The sequence below is a fragment of the Somniosus microcephalus genome, chromosome 28, assembly GCF_052327205.1.
Source record: "Somniosus microcephalus isolate GS21.2 chromosome 28, FLI_Smic_1.0, whole genome shotgun sequence".
Classification (NCBI taxonomy): Eukaryota; Metazoa; Chordata; class Chondrichthyes; order Squaliformes; family Somniosidae; genus Somniosus; species Somniosus microcephalus.
Window position 1 is genome coordinate 43,657,072 of NC_141014.1, and position 24,316 is coordinate 43,681,387.

The following is a 24,316-nucleotide window of genomic DNA, read 5'->3' on the forward strand; positions in this document are numbered from 1 at the left end:
TTTGTGTCAGAGCCCCTGCAATCTCCTCCTTTGCCTCACACAGCAGCCTGGGATACATCTCGTCCGGGCCTGGGGATTTATCCACTTTTAAGCCTGCTAAAACCATCAGTACCTCCTCCCTCTCGATGCTAATATGTTCAAGTATATCACAGTCCCCCTGCCCAACTTCTATGTCTACATCGTCCTTCTCCATAGTGAACACAGATGCAAAAAATTCATTTAAAACCCCACTTACATCTTCTGGCTCCACACACAGATTGCCACTTTGGTCCCGAATAGGCCCTACTCTTTCCCTAGTTATCCTCTTGCCCTTAATATACTTATAAAACACCTTAGGATTTTCCTTTATTTTGCTCGCCAGTGTTATTTCATGGCCCCTCCTCGCTCTCCTAATTTCTTTTTTTAAGTATCCCCCTGCACTTTTTGTACTCCTCTAGGGCTTCCTCTGTCTTTAGTCCTTTGTATCTGCCAAAAGCCCTCCTTTTTTTCCTAATCCATTCTTGTATGTCCCTTGACATCCAAGGTTCCCTGGGCTTGTTGGTCCCACCCTTGACCTTTACGGGAACATGTTGCCATTGTACTCTCTCAATTTTCTTTCTGAAAGACTCCCATTGCTCTGATGTGGATTTTCCTACAAGTAGCTGATCCCAGTCCACTTTGGCCAGATCCTGCCTTATCATATTAAAATTGGCCTTCCCCCAATTTAGAACCTTTATTTCCGGTCCATCTCTGTCCTTTTCCATGACTACCTTAAATCTCACCGAATTATGGTCACTGTCACCAAAGTGCTCACCTACTAACACTTCTACCACTTGCCCGGCCTATTCCCTAGAATTAGATCCAGTACCGCCCCCTCTCTTGTAGGACTTTCTACATGCTGGTTCAAAAAACTCTCCTGGATGCACTTTAAGAATTCCACACCCTCTACGCCTTTCACACTCTGACTATCCCAGTTAATATTGGGGAAGTTGAAATCCCCCACTATTATTACCCTATTATTTGCACATTTCTCTGAGATTTGCCTACATATCTGTTCCTCTATCTTCCCCTGACTGTTTGGGGGCCTATAGTACACTCCCAGCAAAGTGCTTGCCCCCTTTTTGTTTTTAAGTTCTACCCATATGGCCTCATTAGAGGAACCTGTTAATATATCATCCCTCCTTACAGCAGTAATTGACTCCTTAATTAATATTGCGACACCCCCTCCTCTTTTACCGCCCCCCCCTCCCGCCCCCTGTCTCGCCTGAAGATTCTATACCCCGGAATATTGAGCTGCCAGTCTTGCCCCTCCCTCAACCATGTCTCCGTGATAGCAACAATATCATACTCCCATGTGTTCATCAACACCTTCAGTTCATCCACCTTATTCGCAAGACTCCTTGCATTAAAATAAATGCCATCCAGCCTTGCCCTACTCCCTTGTGCCGTTACATATTTGCTCTGCCTTCCAAGCTGACTTGTTTTTTCCTCTATATTTGGCTGTACATTACCCCCTATTATAGCTCCACTCTGTATCCCATCCCCCTGCCAAGTTAGATTAAACCCCCCCCCCCCCCCAAAACAGTGCTAGCAAACCTCCCCGCAAGGATATTTGTCCCGTTCTGGTTCAGGTGCAACCCGTCCGACTTGTACAAGTCCCACCTTCCCCAGAAGCAGACCCAGTGATCCAGGAAACTAAAGCCCTCCCTCCTGCACCAACTCTTTAGCCACGCATTCATCTGCTCTATCCTCCTATTCCTATACTCACTAGCACGTGGCACCGGCAGTAATCCAGAGATTACAACCTTTGAGGTCCTGCTCTTTAATCTGCTACCTAGCTCCCTAAATTCTTGATCTGGAACGCACTACTTGAAAGGGTGGTGGAGGCAGACTCAATCGTGGCTTTCAAAAGGGAATTGAAGGGAAAAATTTGCAGGGCTACAGGGAAAGGACAGGGGAGTGGGACTAGTTGAAATGCTCTTGCAGAGAGCTGGCACGAGCTCGACGGGCCGAATGGCCTCCTTTTGTGCTGTAACCATTCTATGATTCTAACTTTGTAAAGTTCAGCTCTTATGACGTTATTTTGATTTAAGCAAATCACACTGATGCCACATGAGAGGAGGGCCTCAGCTTTACATTCAGAAAACACGGGTCCTCATGATCATTTTTACTGACCCAGAATTTAACAAGGAAGAAGGTGTTTGGTGTCCCTTTCTCAAACAGCTCCTTCAGGCCCCCTTTCTTCTCTGGAAATTTATCATAGATTTGGCGAATGTCGACTGATTCAAGTAGAGCCTCGCTGTAGGATGGACTCGACTGGCCGATGTGGACAAACAGGTGTTTATTGTACTGCAAAGGAAGATCAGAAAAATACAAGTGTTTGAATACGCCAAAAGATAAATTTCAATTAAAAACTGGGACACAACTGGGCAGAAAACAGCTTCGGTCTGCCAATAATTCTAGATCAGGTCAGGGGCTAAGGGCAGGCCATCTGCTCCTCCAGAGGGAGAGGGCAGAATCCAGCAGATTACTCTTGGAATACCCCAAAATACCCAATTCAAGAGCAGCACTGGTAGGTTCTAAAAACAGACTACCTGCTTGTTGGATGGGAATGGTGCATGGCACAGGGTGGGAGAGGGTAACAGAGGAAGAAATGAAATCCGTAGACTTGGAACCTGGGTTTGGAACATTAGCAATGGTTACACTTCTACTACAAGCTATTTCAGATGCAAGTATCACATGATGCCCACATATTAAAAATACATCTCTACACCTATAGGCAGCGCTGGAGTAGAGAAAAGGGGGCAATTGGTGCCTTAATAATCAGAGTGGAGCAACAAATGATACAAACACATCACTGGTTCATTAATGTCCTTACACTTTCTCAAAACCCTTTGTGTAGACCAGACTATAAATCTTCTCTAACCTGTATGTTGCAAGATGACTAACAATGAGGCACTTACGGTTTCTGGATCCCTTTGCTGTTCCATGAAAGCCGAGAATTCCACAAGCCTGATCTTTGGAGTTCCAATGCAGCGACCCTGCCAGGCTGGACGGGAGGAGGCTGGCGAAAGGCCAACAGAAGCGCCATCATAACCTGGGTGGGAGAATCACAGCTTCAAATTTATTAATTTATGTCACAGGTGGCTCTATCATCAGCGCCCGGTATTATACACTGCTTTAGCAACTCAGACATCGCTTTCTAGTAGCCAGCCAGCCTGTCTTTGTTAGTCAGGAGCTACCACCTTATTGTGAACTTTGCTTGGGATGAGAGCAATTAAGATAATTGATCTCAGCCAATTGCAGTAGAGATGCTACAATTTGCCTCAGTGTTTCAGCCAAACATCTAGGAAACGTTAGTGCTCAACAGGGTCAGCGCACAATACCAACCCAACCCAACCCTAGAAAAACGGAAGTCAATGGGAATCAGGTGGAAAACTCTCCACTGGCCGGAGTCATACCTAGCACAAAGGAAGATGGTTGTGGTTGTTGGAGGCCAATCATCTCAGCCCCAGGATATCGCTGCAGGAGTTCCTCAGGGCAGTGTCCTAGGCCCAACCATTTCAGCTGCTTCATCGATAACCTTCCCTCCATCATAAGGTCAGAAATGGGGATGTTCGCTGATGATTGCACAGTGTTCAGTTCCATTCGCAACTCCTCAGATAATGAAGCAGTCCGTGCCCACATGCAGCAAGACCTGGACAACATTCAGGCTTGGACTGATAAGTGGCAAGTAACATTCGTGCCACACATGTGCCAGGCAATGACTATCTCCAACAAGAGTGTCTAACCACCTCCCATTGACATTCAATGGCATTGCCATCACCGAATCCCCCACCATCAATATCCTGGGAGTCACCATTGACCAGAAACTTAACTGAACCAGCCACATAAATACTGTGGCAACAAGAGCAGGTCATAAGCTGGGTATTCTGTGGCAAGTGACTCACTTCCTGACTCCCCAAAGCCTTTCCCCCACCCTACAAGGCACAGGTCAGGAGTGTTGGAATACTGTCCACTTGCCTGGATGAGTGCAGCTCTAACAACACTCAAGAAGCTCAACACCATCCAGAACAAATCAGCTCGCTTGATTGGCACCCCATCCACCACCTTAAACATTCACTCCCTCCACCACCGGCGCACTGTGGCTGCAGTGTGTACCATCTACAAGATGCACTGTAGCAACTCGCCAAGGCTTCTTCGGCAGCACCTCCCAAACCCACGACCTCTACCACCTCGAAGGACAAGGGAAGCAGGCACATGGGAACACCATCACTTCCAAGTTCCACTCCTAGTCACACACCATCCTGACTTGGAAGTATATCACCGTCCCTTCATTGTCACTGGGTCAAAATCCTGGAACTCCCTCCCTAAAAGCACTGTGGGAGTACCGTCACCTCACGGACTGCAGCGGTTCAAGTAGGCGGCTCACCACCACCTTCTGAAGGGCAATTAGGGATGGGCAATAAATGCTGGCCTTGCCAGCGACGCCCACATCCCATGAATGAATAAAAAAAATACTACACATCAGAATCACCACACAATGCTAATGACAACACTAGCACCAACCTAACACTGTACAATAGGATCACCACACAATGCGAACACCAACTCAACACTGCACAGCAGCAAGGTGATCTTTCTTACCTGAGATTGGAGCGTGGCTTACACTTGGCTGAAGAGCACTTGGCTGAAGAGCGAATGGCTGTTGGATGAAAGGTTTCACACTGCAAGATAAAGATATATGTTTATTAAAAAAAACAAAAATTACACCAACAGTGTCCCTGATCCCAGCACTGCTTCCTGTGAAAACAAGAGGTTTGGGAGTCATTCGCTCCCATCGCATGTGGACCCCATTCCATGGACAAAGCTCACGATCAAATAGAAGTTTACAACTTTCTTTGATGTAACTTTTAGTTGGGACTTCAATCCCCTGCAGCTAACATTCCTCCTACAGTCAGCAGAAGACACGAGCAACCACGAGGGCATGACTCTCCTTTCGGGACGGAGTTCTGGTCAGTGTCTCCCCATTCAGCAAAACTTACATCAGAAACGAAGTGGCAAGCAGATCAAATATATGTTCGTTCCATGCCATTCCACTGTGAGCCAGTGCTTTGAGTCTCAGCAGTTAGATGTAAGATCTGTGCCAGTGTATTTACTTAAATCTGCAGATGGTACAATTCACTACAATAAGGGTAACCTGATGAGAGGCTGAGCCATACATGGTCATCCTTGGTCTGGGCTTATTTAGCTGAACTCAGTTGGTACAGAATTTGTGTTGCTCCCTATAGACCTCAGTGCTCCTGGATTAGGATATGGAAAAGTCAGGCCGGGTTCCTGCTCCTGACCATGATCCAGTGACTCCTGCTGGAAAATGCACGGGTGGATGTTGGTGAGGGCAAGACTGGACGTGGATGTGATATGCTCCACTTTCGAATAACCTGCCCAAGCTCGCTGTAGAAGGTCACTAGGTAAGGTACGAGAGCATGGCTGGCAACGGAACTGTACCCAGTGAGAGTCAGCACCTTCAGGAGAAAAGGGGACCTGTACCCCAGTGAGAGTCAGCGCTTACACTGGAAGAGAGGACCTGTACCCCAGTGAGAGTCAGCACCTTCAGGAGAAGAGAGGACCTGTACCCCAGTGAGAGTCAGCGCTTACACTGGAAGAGAGGACCTGTACTCCAGTGAGAGTCAGCACCTACAGTGGAAGAGGGGACCTGTACCCCAGTGAGAGTCAGCACCTACAGGGGAAGAGGGGACCTGTACTCCAGTGAGAGTCAGCACCTACAGTGGAAGAGGGGACCTGTACTCCAGTGAGAGTCAGCACCTTCAGGAGAAGAGAGGACCTGTACCCCAGTGAGAGTCAGCACCTACAGGGGAAGAGAGGACCTGTACCCCAGTGAGAGTCAGCACCTACAGGGGAAGAGGGGACCTGTACCCCAGTGAGAGTCAGCACCTACAGGGGAAGAGGGGACCTGTACCCCAGTGAGAGTCAGCACCTACAGGGGAAGAGGGGACCTGTACCCCAGTGAGAGTCAGCGCTTACACTGGAAGAGAGGACCTGTACCCCAGTGAGAGTCAGCACCTACAGTGGAAGAGAGGACCTGTACCCCAGTGAGAGTCAGCACCTACAGTGGAAGAGGGGACCTGTGCCCCAGTGAGAGTCAGCACCTACAGGGGAAGAGGGGACCTGTACCCCAGTGAGAGTCAGCGCTTACACTGGAAGAGAGGACCTGTACCCCAGTGAGAGTCAGCACCTACAGTGGAAGAGAGGACCTGTACCCCAGTGAGAGTCAGCACCTACAGTGGAAGAGGGGACCTGTACCCCAGTGAGAGTCAGCACCTACAGGGGAAGAGAGGACCTGTACCCCAGTGAGAGTCAGCACCTACAGTGGAAGAGGGGACCTGTACCCCAGTGAGAGTCAGCACCTACAGTGGAAGAGAGGACCTGTACCCCAGTGAGAGTCAGCACCTACAGTGGAAGAGGGGACCTGTACCCCAGTGAGAGTCAGCACCTACAGTGGAAGAGAGGACCTGTACCCCAGTGAGAGTCAGCGCTTACACTGGAAGAGAGGACCTGTACCCCAGTGAGAGTCAGCACCTACAGTGGAAGAGGGGACCTGTACCCCAGTGAGTGTCAGCACCTACAGGGGAAGAGGGGAGAAAAGGAAAAGGAATGAGAAAAAAATTACAGCTCTTTCAAGAACAAGAGCGAACACACCCAGCAAAGACAAAACTGGGTTAAAAGGGACCAATGCAGTGAGTGAATTTCGGACTGTATCCCAGTGTCGAGGTTTAGGTAACAAACCTAAACTGTCTGAGCTTTGACCTGTGGTTTATAAAATGTGAATATCCAGTTGCTGTGTACAATGCTGAACAGCCCTCCCAACAGTCCCTGCTCTCCTCTGGAACTGCACCTACTCTTGTGAGGAGCCTGCTTCCCCCGAAGTTACAGCACCCGGCCAAAACTGAAAGAACTCGGGAGTCTGTGGAAAGAAAACAAACAGATAAAGATATAAACAGGAGGAAACGGCCACTAAGCAAATGTTGTATTTCGTCTCAATATCAGCTCTACTCCACTACAGGATCCTTTCTGGTTTGAAAGCAGAATGAAAGAGCATGCCAGCAAGTCTGGTAGTAAGTGGAAGCGGAACAAACAGTCTAGGTAGATTTCTGTCTGCATCGCTTGGGTGTTAAACATTATCTGGGTGAAACACAGACAGGAACACCTGGTGGGGAGGATCGGACACCCCAGATTTCCCTTCCATTACTGCCGTACGAACCTCTCTGCCAGATCTCCCTTTTTCTGCTCCGACCAGATGATGCTCAACACGCAGGCAGTAAAGATTTACCGTTTGGGGCATTAGATGAGCTTATTTAGTAAAGCAGGGCTGCACTGTTTTGGGGGGGGGGGGGGGCAGGTGATTTTGCTACTGACAGAAACCCTCTATTTTCAGTGAATGTGGAATCTGAGATGGTAAATAAAGAAAGACTTGCATTTCTATAGCGCCTTTCACAACCTCAGGATGTCCCAAAGTGCTTCACAGCCAATTAAGTACTTTTGAAGTGCAGTCACTGTTGTAACGTAAGAAATGAGGCAGCCAATTTACGCACAGCAAGCGCCCACAAACAGCGACGAGATAAATAATCAGGTAATCTGTTTTAGTGATGTTGGTTGAGGGATAAATATTGGCCAGGACACTGAGGAGAACTCCCCAGCTCTTCAGTACTGCACTAAAGTGCCAGCCTAGATTATGTGCTCAAGTCTCTGGAGTGGAACCCACGACGAGAGTGCTACACACGGAGTCATGGCTGACTAGTAGTCACCTGCCATCACTGGCCCAGGTCATTTAAGTTAGCAGTATCCAGAAATACACCCAGATTACACTGGAGTGAATGGGGGGTGGAGGGTAAGAATCAGTTCCAGTAACGCCTCCAAGCCAGACCTTCCCAACATCATCAGCAATCAGTTGTAAAAAGTCTGATGGGGCACTGGGCACATCACAGGGATATTTCTCAGGGGCTGACACTTATTGTAATTAGTGTAGTCCTTCATTCATCTTCACTGGCAGATGCAGAAGGCAGTGAAGGGAAACACATTCCTGATTCATCTCAGCTCCAACTAGAGCTAGAAGGACTGGCTACAGTCAGCATGCTCCTAATGTGCACTGTCAAGGCACAAAGAAGGTGAGGGTTCCTGTAGCAGTCTGCACTGTCCAGTGAGAGATGAAGTGTACTGGGAATATTTGCTTTCACATTGTAAAGTGCACTCATTTACCAACAAAATCTAATCACAAAAACAGCAGCTCCCTTACACACAAACAGGGCAGCAAGCAGAGTCTCAGTGGCAGTCCCCAACAGCTGCCACAGTGTCCTCACTTTATCTCACCCTGGCCCCGAATCAAATATCATTACCTACCCCTGATGTCACGGGAAAAGGGCGAGACATATTTGGCATGCCCAGTTTGTTTTGAACTGCAGTCGCTGATACGATCTGCGCTGACGACATGGCCGCCATACTGGCGAGGGCTTTGTCCTTTGCTGACTGATCCTAATGGACAAGAGAAGAGGGTGTGAGACAGAGCAACAAACTATTACTTGTCATCAGGATTCACTAACTGCCCATTAAACCCCATTGCTGCTGGCCCTGTAAGGGCAGCGGCGAGAGGAGCGGACCTGGGATAAAACGGCGAGAGCAGCGGTGGCGGCAGCGCTATAAAGAGAGAGAGGCAGCGCGAGAAACCTTCAAAACAGGGAAAAAATCAAGGCGTGCTATCACAGGGCAGCAGGTAGATGGTTGGTGAGTAGTAGAGGTTTTTTCCTCTAAGCTAGGAAACTGCAACTTACTTTACTTCACTGAATTAGTAACTTAAACTAGATAAACCAATTCATTAATAAAACTAAAATAATTGATTAGTTAATTAATTATTTTTTCAATCAAATAAATAAAGAAGGTTAGATAGACATGACAAGGCAGGCGGTGGGCCGTAACTGCAGCATGTGGGAGTTTGTGGGCCGTAACTGCAGCATGTGGGAGTTTGTGGAGACAGTGAGATCCCGAACAACCACATCTGTGGTAAGTGTCTGCAGCTCGAGGAACTTGGGCTCAGAGTTGTTGAGCTGGAGTCCGAGGTGCAGACATTGCGGGGCATCAGGGAGGGGGAGAGTTACCGGGACACTTTGTTCCAGGAGGCAGTCACACCCCTTAGGTTAAGGAGTACTTTAGAGTTTGTCAATGGTCAGGGACAGGAGGGTGTGAACGCGAGTCAGGAAGGTATGGGGACCCAGGACGTAGTGATAGAGGAGCCTCAGCCCTCGGCTTTGCCCAACAGGTATGAGATACTTACTACCAGTGGGGATGAGAACAAGGACTGCAGGGTGGATGAGCAAACTGACCATGGCACCATGGTGCAGGAGGCCATTCAAGTGGGGGGAGTGAAAAGGAATGTGATAGTGGTAGGGGACAGTATAGTCAGAGGGATAGATACTGTTCTCTGCAGCTGCGACCGGGAGTTCTGAAGGCTGTGTTGCCTGCCTGGTGCCAGGGTAAAGGATATCTCCTCGTGGCTGGAGAAGAACATGGAGTGGGAGGGGGAGGATCCAATTGTTGTGGTCCAAGTAGGAACAAATGACATAGGTAGAACGAGGAATGAGGTCCTGCTGAGAGAGTTTGAGGAACTAGGCTCGAAATTAAAATGCAGAACCTCACAGCTAATAATCTCTGGATTGTTACCTGAGCCACGCGCAAATTGGCATAGGGACAAACAGAATAGAAGGTTAAATGCGTGGCTCAAAGAGTGATGTGGGAGGCAGGGTTTCAATTCATGGGGCACTGGCACCAGTACCGGGGAAAGAGGGAGCTGTTCCATGGGGACGGGCTTCGCTTAAATCGGCTGGGACCAGTGTCCTGCCGAATCGATTAACTAGGGTGGTAGATAGGGCTTAAAACTAATGAAGGAGGGGTGGGAGCATTCAGGAAAGGGTAAATTGAAAAGCAGCAAGAGAAATGTAGAGCAGAGTAGTGATCTGGGTAAAGATAAGCAGAGTGGGTCAGGAAGGGACAGAAATATTAATAAAGGTAACAGGGCATTAGTGACTAAACTGACATCAGGGAAAAATAGAAAAAAGTTCAAGCTAAAGGTACTATATCTGAATACACAAAGCATTCACAAGAAAATAAATGAATGAATAGCGCGGATAGAAATAAATGGGTTTGATTTAATAGCCATTACAGAGACGTAGTTGCAGAGTGACCAAGGTTGGGAACTAAATATGCCAGGATATTTGACTTTTAGAAGAGACAGGCAGAATGGAAAAGGAGGAGCGGTAGCCCTGATAATAAAGGAGGGAATAAAGATAGTAGAGAGAAAGCATCTTGGCTTGAAAAAACAAAATGTAGAATCAGTTGTTGTTGTTGAAAAATCCCCTGGACCTGATGGCCTACATCCTAGGGTTTTAAAAGAGGTGGCTACAGAGATAGTGGATGCATTGATTGTCATCTTCCAAAATTCCACAGATTTTAGAATTGTTCCCACAGATTGGAAAGTAGCAAATGTAACCCCACTATTTAAGAAAGGAGGGAGAGAGAGAAAACGGTGAACTATAGACCAGTTAGCCTGACATCAGTAGTAGGGAAAATGCTAGAATCTATTATTCAGGACGTGGTAACAGGGCACTTAGAAAATAATAATAGGATTGGGCAGAGTCAACACGGATTTATGAAAGGGAAATCGTGTTTGACAAATCTGTTAGAGTTTTTTGAGGTTGTAAATAGCAAAATAGATGAGGGGGAACCAGCGGATGTGATGTATTTGGACTTTCAGAAGGCATTCGATAAAGTGCCATGCAAGAGGTTATTAAACACAATTAGGGCTCATGGGATTGGGGGTCATACACTAGCATGGATTGAGGATTGGTTAACGGACAGAAAACAGAGAGTAGGAATAAACGGGTCATTTTCGGGTTGGCAGGCTGTAACCAGTGGGGTACCACAAGGATCAGTGCTTTTCCTACCAAAGTTATCCACTTTGGTAGGAAAAATAGAAAAGCAGAGTATTTTTTAAATGGAGCGAGATTGGGAAATGTTGGTGTTCAGAGGGACCTGTGTGTCCTTGTACACCAATTCTCTGAAAGTTAACATGCAGGTACGGCAAGCAATTAGGAAAGCAAATGGTATGTTGGCCTTTACTACAAGAGGATTTGAGTATAAGAGTAAAGACATCTTACTGCAATTATATAGGGCCCTAATGAGACCACACCTGGAGCATTGTGGACAGTTTTGGTCTCCTTACCTAAGGAAGGATATACTTGCCATAGAGGGAGTGCAACGAAGGTTCACCAGACTGATTCCTGGGATGGGGGGATTGTCCTACGAGGAGAGATTGTGTAGACTAGGTCTATATTCTCTAGAGTTCAGAAGAATGAGGTGATCTCATTGAAACATACAAAATTCTTAGAGTTTGACAGGGTAGATGCAGGGAGGATGTATCCCCTGGCTGGGGAGTCTAGAACCAGGAGTCACAGTCTCAGAATAAGGGGTCGGCCATTTAGGACTGAGATGAGGAGAAATTTCTTCACTCAGAGGGTGGTGAATCTTTGGAATTCTCTACCCTAGAGGGCTGTGGAGGCTCAGTCGTTGAGTATATTCAAGACAGAGATTGATAGAGTTTTGGATATTAAGCGAATCAAAGGATATGGGGATAGTGGAGTTGAGGTCGAAGATCAGCCATGATCTTATTGACTGGCGGAGCAGGCTCGAGGGGCCGAATGGCCTACTCCTGCTCCTATTTCTTATGTTCTTATGTGGTCGCAGGCATGAAGGAGGCAAGGAGTTCCATAGTGTTGAGGTTCTGGGAAAGACTGAGTTAGATTAGCAGATGGTACAGTGGAATTAATTTTGGTTTCAAAGTGAGGATGTAGGGAGGAGGAACAACAGGTGGGATGGGGTATTTGGAGCTTGGGAGGAAAGTCTAGAGTAGCTCTGATCATAGAAGTATTGATAGAGGAAGGACACAACAGTGAGAACAAGAACAAGAACAACCACAATACAATGTTACAGAGCATGAGCACCGAGAGTGACAGTGCACTATGGAGAGAAAGAGAGCAAAAGAGAGAGAGGAAAGAGAGAGCAAGCAAATGAGAGAGCAAGCAAAAGAGAGAGAGGAGAGAAAGAGAAAGTGGGGCAGAAAGAAAAAAAAGAGACAAAAAGAATTAGCATGCACAGCAAGAGCATGAGCACTCAAACGAGGAATAGTGAGAGTGGGAGTGCAGGAGACTGAGAGACAGACGGATTACGAGAGAAGGATCATTGTCAAACAAACTTCTGTTGTATCCTGTTCAGGAGCGAGTGAGCTGCTAAAAGATGCTCTCCAACAGTGATCAATATATTACATTAAGCATGCTGACCAATTTGGGCCAGGTTACCTTGTTACGTTCATTGTGAGTGATAGATTTAGCCACAGTGGGGTGAGAATTCTCTGGCAGTGATGTATAGCGATTATTAAATGTGTTTCCTATTCACAGAGTATCTCCATTCTGAAGGACAAGTTTACAATTCCATTCACTCCACTAACATAGGGAATGTCAGTACATCGGGTAACGGGAGAAAATTGTACCCCAGTGTGGCAGCTGCCCCCATGATAACATTCTCAGGACCAGCAACAGAAGCTCTCAGATGCTGCCGAGACACACAAACTGCAAGGCTGCAATTATGCTGTTCGTCAGGGATTCTAGCAGGGGAAAGAAAACATCCTGGGATTCTGCAGCATCTATACAAAACACTCAGTATAGCAACGTGAACAGCTAGGAGCTACCCATGGGAATCCAAATATTAATTAAACCAGGTAGCAGAGTCCTCAAACACGGGCTGATATGTACGTACCCAGGTGACCCTGGAGCGGGTTCACGTGGTGTCCACTGGTTCCCTTTAAGCGTTTCACGGTCGGTGAGCACAGCTCGACATACACAGTTCGTTGACTAGCAAAATCGAATATTCTAAACTCACAGGCGTTTTTAGTTTGCTGTGAGCTGATTCTTTTAGTGGTGCCCCCCTGGTAAAAGGTGCACTTGTTAGAAATGCCACCTATTAGTTCTAACAAACTAGAACATGGGCAGTGAAGTAATAATGAAACAGGCAGTGGAGTATTGATAATGTAATGAATAGGATTGGAGTAATGTAATGAAAGGAATCAAGTTACCACTGGAGTTTGATTTGTTGGTGAAACACTGACAGTCACCATCAGAATCCCTTTAAAACAGTTGATAAGGAACTATCAAGACACCTGTTCCTTTCCATTGACGCCACATTCCCAGTATTTTTATTTAAACAGGAAGGACTGATTACACCAACAGGGAATCTACCAGACACGGTTCCTCATGGCCCCCACCCCTTCTCTGCAATATTAGCACACACTGAGAAGTATTTCAAATCACAAAGCACTCAGAAACAGTGCTCGAGTTTGTGGTAATGTTTACTCTGATGGTTTAAAGGGTTCTGATGGTGACCATCGTCAGTTTCCAGCTAAGTTAAACAATGCACCCGAATTAAACAGTCCCCTGCAAATAAAGCCACAAGCACCAGAGAGAAGGATGGGTTAGGCAGGTCACACAGCCAGAGAGCACAGCTTGAAATGGTCACTCTGTTGGGGTTGGGGGCAGCCTTGTACAGGGAGAATCCTGCAAGTAGGGGGACTTTACAAACTTTCCATGGTTCTCCCCCTCTCTCTTGAAGGCATTGACTCTTGTTTATGGTTCCACAGGTGCCACTCGCCCACCAATACCATAGCCAAGTGCCCATTCGTCATCAGTCAGCCTAGGCAACGAGTTTCAAAAGGGCTATTTGGCTACAGTGGACACCACAGCCGAGCCTGAGCTTGTCCTCACCACCCCAGTGACGGGGTGTGAGGACCCTGACTGAGCTCACACTGTATCTACCAGAGAAAACAACACGGGCAGCATACTTTTTTTATTCGTTCATGGGATGTGGGAAAGGCCAGCATTTATTGCCCATCCCTAATTGCCCTTGAGAAGATGGTGGTGAGCCGCCTTCTTGAACCGCTGCAGTCTGTGTGGTGAAGGTACTTCCACAGTGCCGTTAGGGAGGGAGTTCCAGGATTTTGACCCAGCGACGATGAAGGATCGGCGATATGCTTCTAAGTCAGGATGGTGTGTGACTTGGAGGGGAACTTGGAGGTGGTGGTATTCCCATGTTACAGTTGCCCTTGTCCTTCTAGGTGGTAGAGGTTGCGGGTTTGGGAGGTGCTGCCGAAGAAGCCTTGGCGAGTTGCTGCAGTGCATCTTGTAGATGGTACACACTGCAGCCATGGTACGCCGGTGGTGGAGGGAGTGAACGTTTAAGGTGGTGGATGGGGTGCCAATCAAGCGGCTGCTTTGTCCTGGATGGTGTCGAGCTTCTTGAGTATTGTTGGAGCTGCACTCATCCAGGCAAGTGGAGAGTATTCCATCACACTCCCTACTTGTGCCTTGTAGATGGTGGGAAGGCTTGGGGGAATCAGGAGGTGAGACACTCACCGCAGAATACCAGGCCTCTGACCTGCTCCCGTTGCCACAGTATTTATGTGGCTGGTCCAGTTAAGTTTCTGGTCAATGGTGACCCCCCCAGGATGTTGATGGTGGGGGATTTGGTGATGGTAATGCCATTGAATGTTAAGGGGCAGTAGTTAGACTCTCACTTGTTGGAAATAGTCATTGCCTGGTACTTCTATGGTGTGAATGTTACCTGCCACTTATCAGCCCAAGCCTGAAAATCGTCCAGGTCTTGTTGCATGCGGGCATGGACTGCTTCATTATCTGAGGAGTTGTGAATGGCACTGAACACGGTGCAGTCATCAGCGAACATCCCCATTTCTGACCTTATGTTGGAGGGAAGGTCATTGATGAAGCAGCTGAAGATGGTTGGGCCTAGGACACTGCCCTGAGGAACTCCTGCAGCAATGTCCTGGGGCTGTGATGGTTGACCTCCAACCACCACAACCATCTTCCTTTGTGCTAGGTATGACTCCAGCCAGTGGAGAGTTTCCCCCCCCGCCCCCAATTCCCATTGACTTCAGTTTTACTAGGGCTCCATGATGCCACACTCGGTCAAATACTTCCTTGATGTCAAGGGCAGTCACTCTCACCTCACCTCTGGAATTCAGCTCCTTTGTCCATGTTTGGATCAAGGCTGTAATGAGGTCGGGAGCGGAGTGGTCTTGGTGGAACCCAAACTGGGCATCAGTGAGCAGGTTATTGGTGAGTAAGTGCTGCTTGATAGCACTGTCGATGACACCTTCCATCACTTTGCTGATGATTGAGTGTAGACTGATGCGGTGGCAATTGTCCGGATTGGATTTGTCCTGCTTTTTGTGGACAGGACATATCTGGGCAGTTTTCCACGTTGTTGGATAGATGCCAGTGTTGTAGCTGTACTGGAACAGCTTAGCTAGAGGCACGGCTAGTTCTGGAGCACAAGTCTTCAGCATGACAACTGGGATGTTGTCGGGGCCCACAGTCTTTGCTGTATCCAGTGCGCTCAGCCGTTTCTTGATATCACGTGGAGTGAATCGAATTGGCTGAAGACTGGTTTCTGTGATGGTGAGGACCTCAGGAGGAGGTCGATATGGATCATCCACTCGGCACTTCTGGCTGAAGATGGTTGTAAATGCTTCAAATGTCTTTTGCACTCACGTGCTGGACTCCACCATCATTGAGGATGGGGATATTCATAGAGGCTCCTCCTCTCATTAGTTGTTTAATGGTCCACCACCATTCATGACTGGATGTGGCAGGACTGCAGAGCTTTGGTCTGATCCGTTGATTGTGGGATTCTTAGCCCTGTCTATAGCATGCTGCTTCTGCTTTTTAGCATGCATGTAGTCCTGTGTTGCAGCTTCCCCAGGTTGGCACCTCATTTTTAGGTATGCCTGGTGTTGCTCCTGGCATGGTCTTCTACACTCCTTATTGAACCAGGGTTGGTCCCCTGGCTTGATGGTAATGGTAGAGTGAGGGATATGGTGGGCCATGAGGTTACAGATTGTGCTGGAATACAATTCTGCTGCTGCTGATGGCCCAGAGTGCCTCATGGATGCCCAGTTTTGAGCTGCTAGATCTGTTCTGAATCTATCCCATTTAGCACGGAGGTAGTGCCACACAACAGAGTGGAGGGTGTCCTCAGTGTGAAGACAGGACTTCGTCTCCACAATGACTGTGCGGTGGTCACTGCTACCAATACTATCATGGACAAATGCATCTGCAACAGGTAGATTGGTGAGGACGAGGTTGCTGATGTAATGGAGAGGTTCAGGTGATTTTCAAACACTATTTAAGCTCCTGGTTTACAAAATCATGCTCACTCTGAGTGTATAACAGTCTTGTAACATCTCCCAGCTAGTCTCTAAAAGTATCCAAAAATACTGGATGTGGACAGACTCCACTCCACCCAGTTGATGCTGAGACCAATTCAGCGACAGAGTCATGTAGATATGTGTTATCTCAGGAAGCCAGTATTTATACTGAACTGTAGAATGCTGCTTACAATCCAGAGTGAGATGCAATACTCCTTAGAAGGGTTTTATTTTTCCTGATACTAAACATGTAAACAGTGGCAGGTGGCAGAGTCAGCAATTACGAACAGTTTCCACATGTCTCTCAGCACCAGTGCTTGCAATGGGAACCTTCCACCAAATCTAAAATTGGACAGGACGTGGGATCAAGGCTTGACTTGGGAGGCTTGTTTTGCTGCTGATGGAAATTCATTGAGAACCTGAAAAACTAAACGTGTCCATATCACAAGGCTGAAATAAATGGGGAGAATGGGTGATTTAAACACAGACTGTTGGAATCCAGTTTACATTTGAGCAATTTCCAGACAGCTCTCTCAAAAGGCAGACGGTTGATGGCAACTGGACATTGGGTGACCCTGCGTTAGCGGGTGACCCTGCGTTAGCGGGAGACCCCGCGTTAGCGGGTGACCCTGCGTTAGCGGGAAACATGAGTCTTTACAGCAACGGAATATCAGCACAAAGCAAGAGAGCCATTTCCCCACGAGCTCACCAGATTGATTGTCTGGAAACAATGAGAGATTGTCATCCATTCCAGTCACCAAATTGGCAGTCCATTCAAAATAAAAGTCAATAAAAAGATTAATCACTTTTAAAAAGCATTTATTGATGGAGGAGATATTTCCTCCACATCTCCTCCCTCTTTTCATTTCATCCAATTAACAGTTTAACCAAAACACTAGTAACCCATCCCCAACCAATGAAACCTGCTGAAATCACCCTCAGTCACACCAGGCCGGTCCTGTTCACAGGCTGAGAGCAGAGAGTGAAAGGCAGGGGGATGGGGAAACACAAGCCTGTCTAATTACAGAGACACACACAAATATCAGGCTGCTTAAGGAAAAAGAATAATAATGTAATCTTAAGGGTAATTGCTGGGGTTTTTCTCAGTCCCCTTCCCTCAGGGAGATATCTGTACCCTGACTGGGGTCTCTCAGTCCCCTCTCCCTCGGGGAGATATCTGTACCCTGACTGGGGTCTCTCAGTCCCCTCTCCCTCAGGGAGATATCTGTACCCTGACTGGGGTCTCTCAGTCCCCTCTCCCTCAGGGAGATATCTGTACCCTGACTGGGGTCTCTCAGTCCCCTCTCCCTCGGGGAGATATCTGTACCCTGACTGGGGTCTCTCAGTCCCCTCTCCCTCGGGGAGATATCTGTACCCTGACTGGGGTCTCTCAGTCCCCTCTCCCTCGGAGATATCTGTACCCTGACTGGGGTCTTTCAGTCCCCTCTCCCTCAGGGAGATATCTGTACCCTGACTGGAGTCTCTCAGTCAATTCAAATTCAAATCGCTTTATTGGCATGATAAGGTACATCTTATGTTGCCAAAGCATCAAAATACATTTATGGTTGAACACATAAACGCAGTTCTATTCATACAGTGTATAAACAGGTATATCCCCGAGTGTATAAATATACATTCGCCTTGTTTATATATACTCTTTTCTTAGTTTACTGGTTGTCCCTCTGTTCATGGCAAGCTGTAACATAGTGTGCCGCCAGTGTTACACAGCTTCTCTCCTCCCCCAGTAGGAATGGGAGTTTTTGGTTGTCATTCAGATTTCTGAATTCAGGGCATATTTGTGAGAATTTTTGGTAGAAATTCTCCCTGATGCCCTGATATTTTCCACAGGCTGTGAGGAAGTGCATCTCTGTCTCTACTACTCCCTGACTGCAGTGAGAGCATATCCTGTCTTCTCTTGGCAGCCTGGTCTGCCTTTTTCGATCGCTAGGCTATGTTCGCTAAGTCTGTACCTTGTCAAGGTTCTTCTCAGTTTGTTATCCTTTACCATGGTCAGGTAATCAGCTATGTTGTATTGTCTGTTTCGGGCCAAGTAGCAATTGAGTTTGCTTTGGGTTTTTGTTGTTTCTGCCCAATATGTCAGATATTTTTCCTTTTGCTTAGCGACGATTGTGTTGGGTCGAATTCTTTGTGTTACGCTGTCACTGTCCTGGGGCTGGTTATTGTTAGTATTGTTAGTAGTTACTTCACTGAGTCCCAGGACTAGTTGACTGAGGGTATTTTTCTTTATGGTCAGCTCTTGGCATTTCAGGGCGTCGTAGTGATAGCATTGGGGGTTGCTCATTTGTAGGTGATTCCAAAATTTGGTGGCTCTTTTTTGGATAGTGATTATTAATGGATATTGGCCTAGTTCCGCCCTGCATGCATTGTTTACTGTTTTCCTTTGAGTCCGGAGGATACTTTTACAGAATTCTGCATGTAGGATCTCAATTGGGTGTTTGTCCCATTTTGCAAATTCTTGTTGTGTTAGCGGTCCCCATACCTCACTGCCATAGAGTGCAATTGGTTCAATTACTGATTTGAAAATTTTGAGCCAAATGCTAATTGGGATTTCTATTTGGATTGATTTTTTGATGGCATAGAAAGCCCTTCTTGCTTTCTCTTTCAGTTCATTCACAGCCAGTTTGAAGTTTCCCGTAGAACTGATTTTTAAGCCCAAGTATGTGTAGTTAGTGGTTTGTTCAATTTTGGTTGTTCCTACTGTGAAATTTATTTTGGGTCCCTGATGTTTGGATCTTTGCTGGAACACAAGGACTTTGGTTTTTCTCAGTCCCCTCTCCCTCAGGGAGATATCTGTACCCTGACTGGGGTCTCTCAGTCCCCTCTCCCTCAGGGAGATATCTGTTCCCTGACTGGGGTCACTCAGTCCCCTCTCCCTCAGGGAGATATCTGTACCCTGACTGGGGTCTCTCAGTCCCCTCACCCTCAGGGAGATATCTGTACCCTGACTGGGGTCACTCAGTCCCCTCTCCCTCAGGGAGATATCTGTACCCTGACTGGGGTCTCTCAGTCCCCTCTCCCTCGGAGATATCTGTACCCTGACTGGGGTCTCTCAGTCCCCTCTTCCTCAGGGAGATATCTGTACCCTGACTGGGGTCTCTCAGGCCCCTCTCCCTCAGGGAGATATCTGTACCCTGACTGGGGTCTCTCAGTTCCCTCTCCCTCAGCGAGATATCTGTACCCTGACTGAGGTCTCTCAGTCCCCTCTCCCTCAGGGAGATATCTGTACACTGACTGGGGTCTCTCAGTCCCCTCTCCCTCAGGGAGATATCTGTACCCTGACTGGGGTCTCTCAGTCCCTTCCCTCAGGGAAATATCTGTACCCTGACTGGGGTCTCTCAGTTCCCTCTGCCTCAGGGAGATATCTGTACCCTGACTGGGGTCTCTCAGTCCCCTCTCCCTCGGAGATATCTGTACACTGACTGGGGTCTCTCAGACCCCTCTTCCTCAGGGAGATATCTGTACCCTGACTGGGGTCTCTCAGTCCCCTCTCCCTCAGGGAGATATCTGTACCCTGACTGGGGTCTCTCAGTCCCCTCTCCCTCAGGGAGATATCTGTACCCTGACTGGGGTCTCTCAGTCCCTTCCCTCAGGGAAATATCTGTACCCTGACTGGGGTCTCTCAGTTCCCTCTGCCTCAGGGAGATATCTGTACCCTGACTGGGGTCTCTCAGTCCCCTCTCCCTCGGAGATATCTGTACACTGACTGGGGTCTCTCAGACCCCTCTTCCTCAGGGAGATATCTGTACCCTGACTGGGGTCTCTCAGTCCCCTCTCCCTCAGGGAGATATCTGTACCCTGACTGGGGTCTCTCAGTCCCCTCTCCCTCAGGGAGATATCTGTACCCTGACTGGGGTCTCTCAGTCCCCTCTCCCTCAGGGAGATATCTGTACCCTGACTGGGGTCTCTCAGTCCCCTCTCCCTCAGGGAGATATCTGTACCCTGACTGGGGTCTCTCAGTCCCCTCTCCCTCAGGGAGATATCTGTACACTGACTGGGGTCTCTCAGTCCCCTCTCCCTCAGGGAGATATCTGTACACTGACTGGGGTCTCTCAGACCCCTCTCCCTCGGAAATATCTGTACCCTGACTGGGGTCTCTCAGACCCCTCTCCCTCGGAAATATCTGTACACTGACTGGGGTCACTTTTCTGTAGATTTAGCTCTTCAGTGATCTGCTCGAGTGACATCTTTAACTGGGAGTCCCTGGGACGTTCCCTGGGGGCCAGAGTACCCGTGACGCTTCCCACAGCGCTCCCTGGGGGCCAGAGTCCCTGCGACGCTGTCCTCTCTGGGTAACTACTGACGCATCACTTCATTGTCAGACACGGAGGGTTTCCACGCATTGGATGAGGTTGAAGGTTGCATTTCAGAGTGGCACTTGAGCATTCCACCGCGCACCATGTTGAATTAATGCCTGTCTCCCCCTTAACCTGCTCTACCCAGAGACTCCACCAACCTCTCAGTGTTCTTTGATCATCTTCTACATTATAACAGTGACCACACTTCAAAAGTAGTTCAATGTCCGTAAAGCGCGTTGGTCCGTCCCGAGGTGGTGAAAGGCGCTGTATAAATGGGAGTTATTTCTTAGTTTGTCTATCCTGTAATGCTGTTGCTATACAAATATACAGTGAATCACTTTTAAACTTATTTATTACTATGAAAGGGCAGAAACAAGTAATAAACAGTTGAAGGAGAATATATTTTACTTGCTGTGGATTGTTACTCAGTAGCACACACACAGTAACACAAAAGGAAATTAAGCATTACATTGGGACATAAATATCTTACCTTGCCTGACGATTCTACTACTTTTCAAGCACAATCACAATTGATGGTGGTGAATTTATTTTCCTGGTTATATCTGTATGTGTCCAATAATTGGAAGAAATGGGCAGAAGAGAGACTTGGGAGAGAAAATGAGAATGGGAATTTGGAGATAGCTGGGCAGAATGGCAACCAGACAGCACAGGATGGAAAATCTGAGCATGAGCAGCCAGGGAGAAAAAACAAACAGGGCCAGAGAAGGATGAGGGGACCAGACTAGGAATTGGAACTGGACAGGGATTTGGAACTGGTCTGAGTCTCCTCTTTAAACGTCTGCGCCAAACCAGATGTCTGGCACTGCTGTTTTCTACTTGATATGTTTAAACCCAGGAAATGGCTGCAAACTGGGACTTTAAAGACAGATTTGAATTTATGCTTAAATTCACAGGAAAAAAATGAAATTTGTGATTGAATGCTTACCCTGAGCAGTAGGAAAGTATACTCATCAGGGGCAAGGGGCAGTTATAGAGACGCTCTGTACTCATCAGGGGCAAGGGGCAGTTATAGAGACGCTCTGTACTCACCAGGGGCAAGGGGCAGTTACAGCAAGGCTGCGTACTCACCAGGGGCAAGGGGCAGTTACAGAGACGCTCTGTACTCACCAGGGGCAAGGGGCAGTTACAGCAAGGCTGCGTACTCACCAGGGGCAAGGGGCAGTTACAGAGACGCTCTGTACTCACCAGGGGCAAGGGGCAGTTACAGCAAGGCTGCGTACTCACCAGGGGCAAGGGGCAGTTACAGAGACGCTCTGTACTCACCAGGGGCAAGGGGCAGTTACAGCAAGGCTGCGTACTCACCAGGGGCAAGGGGCAGTTACAGAGACGCTCTGTACTCACCAGGGGCAAGGGGCAGTTACAGCAAGGCTGCGTACTCACCAGGGGCAAGGGGCAGTTACAGAGACGCTCTGTACTCACCAGGGGCAAGGGGCAGTTACAGCAAGGCTGCGTACTCACCAGGGGCAAGGGGCAGTTACAGAGACGCTCTGTACTCGCCAGGGGCAAGGGACAGTTACAGAGAGGTTGTGTACTTCCCAGGGGCAGTTTCAGCAAGGCTCTGTACTCAACGGGAGGAACAAAGGGGAATTTTTTTTTAAAACACTTAAGTTCTTTCAAAATCATTAAGCTGTGACTCATTCTTTCAGCTGTTAATGAGTAGGGTTAAAGGTCACAATGTATTACCATGGTAACCAGATAAAGCTGTAAACCGTCAGAGCAGGTGAGCCCTTACCTTTAACTTGCTGTGAATCTCACGCGACTTCCGTCGAGCAAGCACCTGAATGTGACTCGATACCTAATGGGGGACAGGAGAAAGAATGGGCTTAAAGGAAGAGTTTTACATCGTCTTATAAACTGTGGCTATCAGGATGAAGTGCCGGGACCAGGTGCATTTGTGACGTTCCTCCTGTCATTATCTGGAGGTGTTTCTTAAAACAGTACGTGACTTTCTCCTACAGATAAACAGAAATGAGACCCCGAGTCCATAAAGCCCACCATCCAGCAAATGTTTCAAACACTTACATAATTCGCCCACAGCCGAACCCCACAGTCACAAATACACTGCAGCTAATATGGGAAAAACTCTGGGAATTCTTCTCCAATTCCCCCAAGGTGCTTATCAAAATACTCTTACCATATTCACAAATTGCGCTCTCTTTGGGCACGTGCCTGTGAGCCGGTCTCCTGTCTGACACCACCGGGAGGCAGTGCACTCACTGGTAATTTTCTCCACACACCAAGGCACCCGAGGAAAGGACACTACACACACTCGCTCACTCTCGCATACTCACACACACACAAACTACACACTCACGCACACTACCGGAGAGAGGGGGAGTTGTTCAGGGAGTAAAAAACACATGAATTAAAAACAAAATCTTCATTAACAAACCTGTTTCCGTGTCCGCGTTTTTCCTGTCCGCAGCTTGATGTATCTGGCGATTAACTCATTGCGTCCTGCGCAAGGGAGAAACAAGAGTCACTAACTAATTAATTAGGCAGTTTAAGGTAAACTGTACAAACAACTTCTCTATAACTAGACAGGCATCTGCAATATTCCTTCCCGTCAAGAAAATAGAAGCACAGTAATTTAGTAACTGTGCGTTGGAAATTCACACTTGGCATATAGGATAGACTCCACCCCTTCTAGTTCACTGACCCCGCCTCCTGGAACATGAGGTTGTGGGTGTTGTATGAAGACAGCATTTGCTTTGGCTCAACAGAGAGCTTAAGTGTTTTAAATCCCCAGAGAGGGGGGAATTGTCCTATGAGGAGAGATTGAGTAGACTAGACCTATACTCTCTGGAGTTTAGAAGAATGAGAGGTGATCTCATTGAAACATAAAAATTCTTACAGGGCTTGACAGGGTAGATGCAGGGAGGATGTTTCCCCTGGCTGGGGAGTCTAGAACCAGGGGTCACAGTCTCAGAATAAGGGGTCGGCCATTTAGGACTGAGATGAGGAGAAACTTCTTCACTCAGAGGGTGGTGAATCTTTGAAATTCTCAACCCCAGAGGGCTGTGGATGCTCAGTCGTTGAGTATATTCAAGACAGAGATTGATAGATTTATGAATATTATTGAGGGAATCAAGGGATATGGGGATAGTGCAGGAAAGTGGAGATGATGTAGAAGATCAGCCATGATCTTACTGAATGGCAGAGCAGGCTCGAAGTCCCAAATGGCCTTTTCCTGCTCCTATTTCTTATAACATGTTCTGACAACTCCTCATACCTACAGAGCCAGAGTTACCCACCCTAGTGTGAGCAGCACTCCACACCTACACAGTCCATTACACACCCCAGTGTAAGCAGCACTCCACACCGACACAGACCATTACACACCCCAGTGTAAGCAGCACTCCACACCGACACAGACCATTACACACCCCAGTGTAAGCAGCACTCCACACCTACACAGTCCATTACACACCCCAGTGTAAGCAGCACTCCACACCGACACAGTCCATTACACACCCCAGTGTAAGCAGCACTCCACACCTGCACAGACCATTACACACCCCAGTGTAAGCAGCACTCCACACCTACACAGTCCATTACACACCCCAGTGTAAGCAGCACTCCACACCGACACAGTCCATTACACACCCCAGTGTAAGCAGCACTCCACACCGACACAGTCCATTACACACCCCAGTGTAAG

At 47.8% G+C, this 24,316-nt stretch overlaps 1 protein-coding gene across 4 annotated transcripts in view; it reads right to left on the reverse strand.

Annotated features, from left to right (window-relative positions):
* Positions 1-24,316, reverse strand: part of LOC147099702 (transcriptional enhancer factor TEF-1-like) — a 111,814-nt gene that overhangs the window by 6,080 nt on the left and 81,418 nt on the right. For 2 of the 4 annotated variants that reach the window (XM_085969087.1, XM_085969089.1), the window contains exons 4-10: positions 23,048-23,112; positions 22,388-22,450; positions 8,398-8,529; positions 6,900-6,964; positions 4,627-4,706; positions 2,943-3,076; positions 2,155-2,328 (exon numbers count right to left, since the gene is read on the reverse strand). In XM_085969087.1, the coding sequence (XP_085825213.1) occupies positions 2,155-2,328; positions 2,943-3,076; positions 4,627-4,706; positions 6,900-6,964; positions 8,398-8,529; positions 22,388-22,450; positions 23,048-23,112 (713 nt within the window). Of the gene's footprint in view, positions 1-2,154; positions 2,329-2,942; positions 3,077-4,626; positions 4,707-6,899; positions 6,965-8,397; positions 8,530-20,792; positions 20,855-22,387; positions 22,451-23,047; positions 23,113-24,316 lie in introns of those variants that run through there. The other 2 variants (XM_085969088.1, XM_085969090.1) reach the window with 2 other exon arrangements.